Genomic DNA, 10,215 nt, shown 5'->3' on the forward strand with positions numbered 1-10,215 from the left:
ATGCAGTATTTCAATGTGGAGATCAGGCATATCCGTGGCAAGGATAATGTCCTGGCCGACACATTGTCACGCTCTTTCTCTGATGAGTGAATGACCTCACGTTGCACTCCCGGTATTCACCATCATATGGTGGGGGTGTTGCGTGTGGCCATGACATCACTCACACACACACACACACTCAGTCATTCAATCATTGTCTGTGCTAATTCTGTCTCTCCTCCCTACTCAGACTGACACACCCAGACTGGCATACCTGCAGCAGATTCCCCTAATTGTCCTCTGCTGCAGCCCTCTGCTATAAAAGCCAGCCAGCTCAGTGTCATGGCAGACACAGACCCAGCAACATCTCACTCCCACACTATGCCGATACTTGTTTTCAGTTAATCTTAATTTAGTTTAGTTTGGCCTGGAGATGACCGGCAGTCCTAGTTTTCGTTGTATTATTTAGTTGGTTACGGTAGGGGAGGGGGGAAACAGCTTCGACGTCCCTACAGGGGGTGGCCTGGGGCCCCCCTCATTCTCCTGTTTTGGCCGGCATCTCCAGGTCTCCTTTTGTTCTCCTGAGTTGGTAAAGTTGAACTGTACTTTGTTTTATATTGTTTGTTGATCTAATGATCCAGAGTGGTTAATAAAAACCGTTAAACTTGGGATTTTGTGATGTCCTTCCTTTATGTTGGGGTCTCCAATTCGAGCCACTTGTTGTACTTGCATACTTTGTTTGGAGACCGTAACACTTGTACTGTAGATCTGCTATTTTTCAATAGCTAAAGTATAACATATATTATGCTTAAAACACCAAAAGGGGTTCCCGCACAGAATGGGTTGAAGCAAACTATTTTCACTGACGAAAACGAAATAACTAAGAATAAACTAAAGCTATACGATCACTAAAACAAAACTAAACATACTGACAATGTCGCCAACAAACACGCTAGAGGAGAAGAGATCCAGTTCATGGTTGCAAACTGAGAAAAGAAATAGCAGATCTACACAGTGGAGCTCGTGGATCGGCTATATTTCCGAGAGAAGCGAGAGAGACGGAAAAGATGAAGTCAGACAGAAGGAGAGTGTGCAGTGTTTCATCAGGCCATCTGTGGGGCTGTGCTCAACGTCTCATTATCACTCCAACACCAGTGTGTGAGTCTCTCACGCCTGTCCTCTCTCACCCCCTGGTTCTCCCTCTCTCTCCCCTGCCTCCATCTCTCCTGGCGTCCCTTCCTCCTCCTCTTCCTCCTCCTCCTCCTCCTCCTCCCTCGTCACAGCCCTCTCCTGCTCGCCATCGTTTGATCCCCCCTCCCATCCCTCTCTGCCTTCCTCCGTCTCGCTGACACAATAGCTCCATTAACTCTTGCAATCGCTTGGACTCGGAAAAAATGACTGCATGAAACGTTGGCTGCATCCGTTATGCCCCCGATGTGCCGCGCAACTATCCTCCGCCGAGAGCCAATTCCCTCACGGCTCACAGCTGAAGACGATGAGTGGCATGTAAACCTTCGTCGGTGTGTGTTTGTGCGCATGCGTCGGCGGGCTACCCCCCCCCCCCCCCCACCCCACCCCACCCCCAACATTCAATGGAATGCTAATCCAATTCATTTTTAATGAGGAAACTGTCAGCTCTTATACCGCGAGGCGAAAGAGATAAGCGGCCTGTTGCACTCTGGGAAATCAATAGCGCACTTGTTTATTTTTGTCGTTTGAATTGTTGGGTGTGTTTAAAAAAAATAAACGTTGGGGATGTCGGCGAGATAAGTGTTGTTTCAAAGGCGCTAACTCCTTTGTACACACAGTGTGTGTGCGTGCGCGCGCGGGCGTGCGTGCGTGTGTTTGCACATGCATCACTCCAGAGGAAGATTACCACCAACTTCACCGCTGTAATTAATTTACCCGAAGAGAAAAAGAGGGGAGATATCGCTGCACGTGACTGTTTGTTTTCTGCATGTATTCCGACAAGCGAGAGAGAGGCGATATGATAAGACGCGCACAAAGGCATGCCGTGGACTGATCTCAGCGCAGCCCGCGGGTAGAAATTGGACCGGTGTCAGCGCTCACGCTGGGAAGTCGGCCCATTATGACTGTGAGAACAAACAGGGAATGATGGGAAACGGTTTGTTGGATAAAAACAATAAATAGAAAAGAGTTTATTTTATAACAATGACGGTAATCACACGTGCAGTTATCTCCCTACTCCTCGGACCTCTTTCGTCTCTATGCCGCAGTGTGCCACCATAATATATTAAATATATATACCATCTATTCCTGTACACCATGGCATCTAATTATAGGATACAGCCACGTCCCCCTCACTTCCTCTAGCCTGCTCCTTCTGCACGCACGCACACACACACAGACGCACGCACACACACACACACACACACACGCACACACACACACACACACACACACACACACACACACACACACACACACACACACACACACACGCACGCCGCTTGATTGACTTAGCTAATAAAGCCCCGACCGACTGTTCAGCGTCGTTACATGGACTCTGAAACGGAGGTTTATTAAAAGGTCATTACCATTAAGTGGATAGATAGATTTCATATTTCACGCCGTGCATTTCACAGCGCCACGGGCTGGCTCTGAGTATACTTTATCCCATTCTGAACGGGAACCCATTTCTGTGTTGGCATCATGTTATGCTTTAGCTATTTAAAAATAGCAGATCTACAAGCTCATAGCGCGCCACCGAGTGGCGCGATAGCGACTGACATTTTTTTAATCTGATCTCAGGTCAGAATGGGTTCATCAGACCGGTGTGTTGTCCAGTGGAAACCTCGTATGAATCTGATCTCAGGTCAGAATGGGTTAAGCTCCGCTGTCGTTACCTGTGACGGGCGCATAAAGTTATATCCTGGGCCGTATATTTCAGTGCATCGATTAGTTTTATATGGTTCCCTCGTTGCTCACGTTGTTTATTGCACTGCTTGCTCTGACGGCGGACTAGCTATAGTCTGCTTGCTCTGACGGCGGACTAGCTATAGTCTGCTTGCTCTGACGGCGGACTAGCTATAGTCTGCTTGCTCTGACGGCGGACTAGCTATAGTCCGGCAGCTGGAGTTATGGGGTGGGAAATTTGGTATATATACACCGGTAGTCTTTTTTTTATTGGCCTAAAATATCGTCTATATACGTATATATACATTCATGAATCCACTTGCTGACCGGCTGTTTTTTTATTGGGGTTTATATATCCTTATATATAGGATGTCCTATATAAGGCAAAAATGTCAATACGTCCTTTAAGTAGCATGTGACATGTCAAACTAGGGGGTGTTCATGATTCTGAATCCATTCCAAGCATTAGCTTTGCACAAAAAACACTCCTTGGGCTAAAAGCATGCAGCCATAGCCACTTGCCCAAATGTGCCCAATAGAGCGGCGCAGTCCCTCCCCCTTTCAGAACAACGAACGGCCCAGGAAATGAAATGCAATGCATTCTGACCATATGGTTTTCTTTAAGTATTTATTTAAAGACGGTTACGCCGCGGACAAAGCCAACTCGGATCGTGACAAATCATGACAATGAACACAATGTTTTGGGCCGATCAAATAATTTATAAGAAGAAAAACGAAACAAATAGTGTTGTCTCCTGCCTTTATTTTCTTCTTTCTAATGATTTGATCGGCCCAAAATATTGTGTTCATTGTCATGATTTGTCACGATCCGAGTTGGCTTTGTCCGCGGCGTAACCGTCTTTAAATAAATACTTAAAGAAAATCCTATGGTCAGAATGCATTGCATTTCATTTCCTGGGCCGTTCGTTGTTCTGAAAGGGGGAGGGACTGCGACGCTCTATATGATGGCTATGGCCGTTTTAGGAGTGTTTTTTTGGGCAAAACTAATGCTTGAAATGGATTCAGAATCATGAAAACCCCCTAGTTTGACATGTCACACTACTTAAAGCATAATGAAAAATTGTCATTTTTGCCTTATATAGGATGTCAATGGTATGGCCACATGTACTGTATATAAACCATAGACTGTAAAAAATATGGACAAAGCGTTCCGCGGGTCTAACATGAACGTAAAATGAAGCCTGTAATAATATGCTAATTCCTGATGTAAGTCGCCATCTTTCTAGATCCGTTTGGTACCAGCTGGCCATTGGCTGGCTCCGTTTTGTACCAGCTGGTCATTGGCTGCCCAGACAACGAGGCGGGATTTCCCCCCTTCTTCTCTGTTGGTTTTTATTTTGACTCGAGTGGGAGGAGAAGACTCTTGAGTGGGAGGGGAATCCCGATCATAGACTGTAACGGTAGCCACGCCCCTCAGAACATACGCGACTTTATGGTCATTTTTTTAATTAATGGGACCATAATTTTCCAAAAAGAATATTATGACATTATAAATGAGACTTTAAACTAGTGACTGGAAGAAGAAAGTATTAATGACCATGTTTATTAAGGTAATACAGTCTAGGTGAAGTTGGGCCAAAATACATGGGCCTCTATGGAGCTATGGGGCTTTTTGGGTCCAGTCCAGCGCCACAACAGGCCATTATATGAACTACCGATTTCAAATGAGGCTTCACGAAATATCTGGCTGACTGCCCCCCTGATATAAACCCCTATTAAAAACAATCCTCAGTACTGACAGCCGGTCAGCAAGTGGATTCATGAATGTATGTACAGTATAGACAACATTTTAGGCCAATACAAAAAAAAATGACTATATAGCAAATTTCCCCACCCTAACCAAAAGAAGCCTGTCGGCTGCCGGACTATACTGTAGCTCCAGCAGTTGGTTTATTAACCCATTCAGGCCTGACGTCGACCTTTTAAATGTGTCTTCTAAACCCTGACAGTTTTCTGCAATACCTCATGTTTCTGTATCAGTGGTGCTCAATATTTCACGTCAAGGACCCCAGAATGTATAATTATGTAATATGCCTCCGCCCCCCCCCATCTGAAAATATGTCGCTCCAGGGACCTCCCTGCAGAAGCAAAGCTTTGAGTAAAAAAACTCGCCCTGTAACAATATATGTTCAAAGATTTCAGGCACACTTCACGAAGTTCATTCGCTATGAACTTCGTGAAATGAACTTGTAGATCTGCTATTTTTCAATAGCTAAACTATAACAATGCCTTTAGAACACCAAAAGGGGGTTTCTCGTCCAGAATGGGTTAAAAAGGTCAACGTGATGACGGGTGACAGCGCCATCACGGCAACTCCGTCTCCCCCTCTCGGTGTGGACCTGTGACACACCGGCGCTGGCGCCCCCCGGATGCTGTCCAATATTAACCTCCACCTCCAGCTCCATCCCCACCTCGGGAGGAAGCGTGAGGATGGTGAGGACCGCCACACGGGTCTAGAGAGATGACAGCTGGCTCATTAAAAGGCAGAGGAGCGGAGACGTGTGGCGACAGAGGAAAGCCACTGCTCGGCAGCAGAGAGTGTGTGTGTGTGCGTCTGCGAATGCAGAGAAGCCGACGAGCGCGAGCGGTGGAAGTGCACATTTCGGAGAGACGCTTTATGCAAAGTGGAATTGGGGGTAATTTTGGGACAAAATAAGATTCCGCGAGAGAGCGTTGCGTGCCGTGCACATTCAAGAGATGAGGGGATAAGCAGCTGGTTCAGCGTGGGGGCAAAATGATTCAACTTTCAATGACCGCCCCGAGCCAAGCACCTTAATAATTCATCCTCATCAACATGTCTCCTCTCTCTCTCTCCTCTCTCTCTCTCTCTCCTATTGTGCCTGTATGAGGCACAATCGGCGGCAAAATATAAATGGCTACCTAATGCTGTGTGCATGTGCGTGTGTGTGTGTGTGTGTGTGTGTGCGTGTGTGTGTGTGTGTGTGTGTGTGTGTGTGTGTGTGTGCGCGACTCACCATTTGATTTCTCACTATCTGCAGGCTTCATCTGAATGGGGTGGTGCATCTGTGGAGGAAAGAACAAAGGCATAATACATTAGAGAGCACTACAGTACACGTCTGCACACGCGCACATGAAACACACACACGCGCACGCACGCGCGCACACACACACACACACACACACACACACACACACACACACACACACGCGCACACGCACACGCACACAAGCCCATTCATTAGGTGCGACGATCAATGCACAATGTACAATTTGCTTGTTAACCCCTGTGGGCGCGAGTGTGAGTGTGTATAGTGTATACATTAGGACTGTGTGTACAGTGTGAGCGTGATGCATGTGTGTCTGCACACATGAGATCCGACAACACCGTCAACCATGAGTCTTATTGGAAGTTGGAACCGATGATTGATTGGTGGGCGGGGCCACCATGCCTAACTCCTTCCCTTCCTCTCTCCTTCCCTCCATGCCTAACTCCTTCCCTTCCTCTCTCCTTCCCTCCATGCCTAACTCCTTCCCTTCCTCTCTCCTTCCCTCCATGCCTAACTCCTTCCCTTCCTCTCTCCTTCCCTCCATGCCTAACTCCTTCCCTTCCTCTCTCCTTCCCTCCATGCCTAACTCCTTCCCTTCCTCTCTCCTTCCCTCCATCCTATAGAGCGTCGCAGCCCCGCCCCCTCGAGAGACCCGGAAAATAAATCCCCGTTCATTTTCCTCATAGACTTTTCAGAAAGTATTTATTTAAAGACGTTTATACGCCGCGGACAAAGACAACTCTTGCTGTGACAAATCACGACAATAAACACAATGTTTTGGGCCCAAACAAAGAATTAGAAAGTAGAAAAAAACGGCATGGTTACAACACTTTTGTTTGTCGTTTTTCTTCTTTGTAATTATTTGTTTGGTCCAAATTATTGTGTTTGTTGTGCATGATTTGTCACGACTCGAGTTGGCTTCGTGCAACGCTTAATAGGTCTTTAAATAAATACTTTGTGAAATGTCTATGGGGAGAAATGCATTGGGATTCATTTCCTGGGCCTGGCGTCGTCATGAAACGGGGCGGGACTGGGCCTGGCGTCGTCATGAAAGGGGGCGGGACTGGGCCTGGCGTCGTCATGAAAGGGGGCGGGACTGGGCCTGGCGTCGTCATGAAACGGGGCGGGACTGGGCCTGGTGTCGTCATGAAAGGGGGCGGGACTGGGCCTGGCGTCGTCATGAAAGGGGGCGGGACTGGGCCTGGTGTCGTCATGAAAGGGGGCGGGACTGGGCCTGGCGTCGTCATGAAAGGGGGCGGGACTGGGCCTGGTGTCGTCATGAAAGGGGGCGGGACTGGGCCTGGTGTCGTCATGAAAGGGGGCGGGACTGGGCCTGGTGTCGTCATGAAAGGGGGCGGGACTGGGCCTGGTGTCGTCATGAAAGGGGGCGGGACTGGGCCTGGCGTCGTCATGAAAGGGGGCGGGACTGGGCCTGGTGTCGTCATGGAAGGGGGCGGGACTGGGCCTGGCGTCGTCATGAAAGGGGGCGGGACTGGGCCTGGTGTCGTCATGAAAGGGGGCGGGACTGTGCCTGGCGTCGTCATGAAAGGGGGCGGGACTGTGCCTGGCGTCGTCATGAAAGGGGGCGGGACTGGGCCTGGCGTCGTCATGAAAGGGGGCGGGACTGGGCCTGGTGTCGTCATGAAAGGGGGCGGGACTGGGCCTGGTGTCGTCATGAAAGGGGGCGGGACTGGGCCTGGTGTCGTCATGAAAGGGGGCGGGACTGGGCCTGGTGTCGTCATGAAAGGGGGCGGGACTGGGCCTGGTGTCGTCATGAAAGGGGGCGGGACTGGGCCTGGTGTCGTCATGAAAGGGGGCGGGACTGGGCCTGGTGTCGTCATGAAAGGGGGCGGGACTGGGCCTGGTGTCGTCATGAAAGGGGGCGGGACTGGGCCTGGTGTCGTCATGGAAGGGGGCGGGACTGGGCCTGGTGTCGTCATGAAAGGGGGCGGGACTGGGCCTGGCGTCGTCATGAAAGGGGGGCGGGACTGGGCCTGGCATCGTCATGAAAGGGGGCGGGACTGGGCCTGGCGTCGTCATGAAAGGGGGCGGGACTGGGCCTGGCGTCGTCATGAAAGGGGGCGGGACTGCGACGCTCTATAGCCTCCAGTGGTGGAAACTGAAAAGTACCTTTTACTCAATACTGTAAATGAGTACAATAATTACTGTAATATATGTAATAAATAAGGTAAATCTGGATTTTTGTAATTTGCGAACCCCCTGGTTCATCTCAAGAAAGACATTTCAGTCATATCGATACTTTTACATGAGTTACATCTGAGTATTTACTCCAACAATGAGTTACATCTGAGTATTTACTCCAACAATGAGTTACATCTGAGTATTTACTCCAACAATGAGTTACATCTGAGTATTTACTCCAACAATGAGTTACATCTGAGTATTTACTCCAACAATGAGTTACATCTGCGTATTTACACCAACAATGAGTTACATCTGAGTATTTACTCCAACAATGAGTTACATCTGAGTATTTACTCCAACAATGAGTTACATCTGAGTATTTACTCCAACAATGAGTTACATCTGAGTATTTACTCCAACAATGAGTTACATCTGAGTATTTACTCCAACAATGAGTTACATCTGAGTATTTACTCCAACAATGAGTTACATCTGAGTATTTACTCCAACAATGAGTTACATCTGAGTATTTACTCCTTCCCTGCGTCCCTCCTTTCCTATACCCGACGCCTCCTTCAATCTCCTTCTTTTTATTCCTGCCATCTCTCTCCTTTATCCCATTCTGGACGGGAACGCCTTTTGGTGTTTTAACCCATTCTGACCTGAGATCAGATTCATACGAGGTTTCCACTGGACACACACTGCTCTGATCAACCCATTCTGACCTGAGATCAGATTCTAAAAATGTCAGTCGTTCTTAAATTTTTCAAAAAATAGCAGACCTACAAGCTCGTCAAGAGCCACTCGGTGGCGCGCTATGAGCTTGTAGATCTGCTATTTTTCAAAAGCTAAAGCATGACATGATACTAACACCAAAATGGGTTCCCGTTCAGAATGGGTTAAAGCATTATGTTATAATTTAGCTATTTAAAAATAGCAGATCTACAAGCTCAAAGCGGGGCCGAGTGCCGCGCTATGAGCTTGTATAGTTCTGCTATTTTTTTTTTGTGGCGCAAATCTTTGAATATATATATTGTTTCGGAGCGAACGTTTTTAACTAAAATCTTTGTTTCTGTCATGGGGGAGGTCCCTGGAACAACACATTTTCAGATGGTGGTCGGTTTGGCCAAATACATATAGTTTCTGGGGTCCTTGACATGAAATATTGAACACCACTGATACAGAAACATATATGCAGTGCCTTCGGAAAGTATTCACACCCCTTCACTTTTACCACATTTTGTTTTGTTACAGCCTCATTTCAAAATGGATTAAATTATTTATTTTCCTCATCAATCTACACACAATACCCCATAATGATGAAGTGAAAAAAGTTTTCTCAAATATTTTGTTAATTTATAAAAAATAAGAAACTGGAAAAACACATGTACATAAGTATTCACACTCTTGACTTAGATGAGCGGTGCCTGGTTTCCTCCAGACCGAAGCCTCTCCTCAATAAAAGGCACATGACAGTCGGGCGTCACAGCGCACTTGGAGTTTGCCAAAAGGCACCTAAACGACTCTCAGACCATTATTAACAAGATTCTCAAGTATGATGAAACCAAAATAGAGCTTTTTGGCCTGAATGCCAAGTGTTACGTCTGGAGGAAACCAGGCACCGCTCATCACCTGGCAAATACCATCCTTACGGTGAAGCATGGTGGTGGCAGCATCATGCTGTGGGGAGAACAAGTCTCCCAAGAACTGGGAGACTTGTCAGGATAGAGGGAAAGATGAATGGAGCAGTGTACAGAGACATCCTGGATGAAAACCTGCTCCAGAGCGCTGAGGACCTCCGACTTGGTCAACGATTCACCTTCCAACAGGACAACGACCCCAAGCACACAGCTAAGATAACGAAGGATTGGTTTTAGGACAACTCTGTGAAAGTCCTTGAGTGGCCCAGCCAGAGCCCAGACTTGAACCCCATTGAGCATCTCTGGAAGGACCTGAAAATAGCTGTGTAGCGACGCTCCCCGTCTAACCTGACAGAGCTTGAGAGGATCTGCAGAGAAAAAGGGGGAAAATACCCCAAATTCAAGTGTGCCAAGCTTGTAGCATCATTCTCAAAAGGTCTTAAGGCTGTAATTGCTTCCAAAGGTGCCTCAACTTAGTACTAAGTCAAGAGTGTGAATACTTATGTACATGTGTTTTTCCAGCTTCTTATTTTTAATAAATTAAC

The 10,215-nt window shown here is 47.5% G+C and overlaps 1 protein-coding gene across 1 annotated transcript in view; it reads right to left on the minus strand.

The window, feature by feature from the left end:
• Positions 1-10,215, minus strand: part of celf2 (cugbp, Elav-like family member 2) — a 98,512-nt gene that overhangs the window by 53,700 nt on the left and 34,597 nt on the right. The window contains 1 exon segment of the mRNA XM_083757648.1: positions 5,853-5,901. Coding sequence (XP_083613774.1) covers positions 5,853-5,901 — 49 coding nt within the window.

Source organism: Protomyctophum parallelum, assembly GCF_964188405.1.
Source record: "Protomyctophum parallelum genome assembly, chromosome: 22".
Classification (NCBI taxonomy): Eukaryota; Metazoa; Chordata; class Actinopteri; order Myctophiformes; family Myctophidae; genus Protomyctophum; species Protomyctophum parallelum.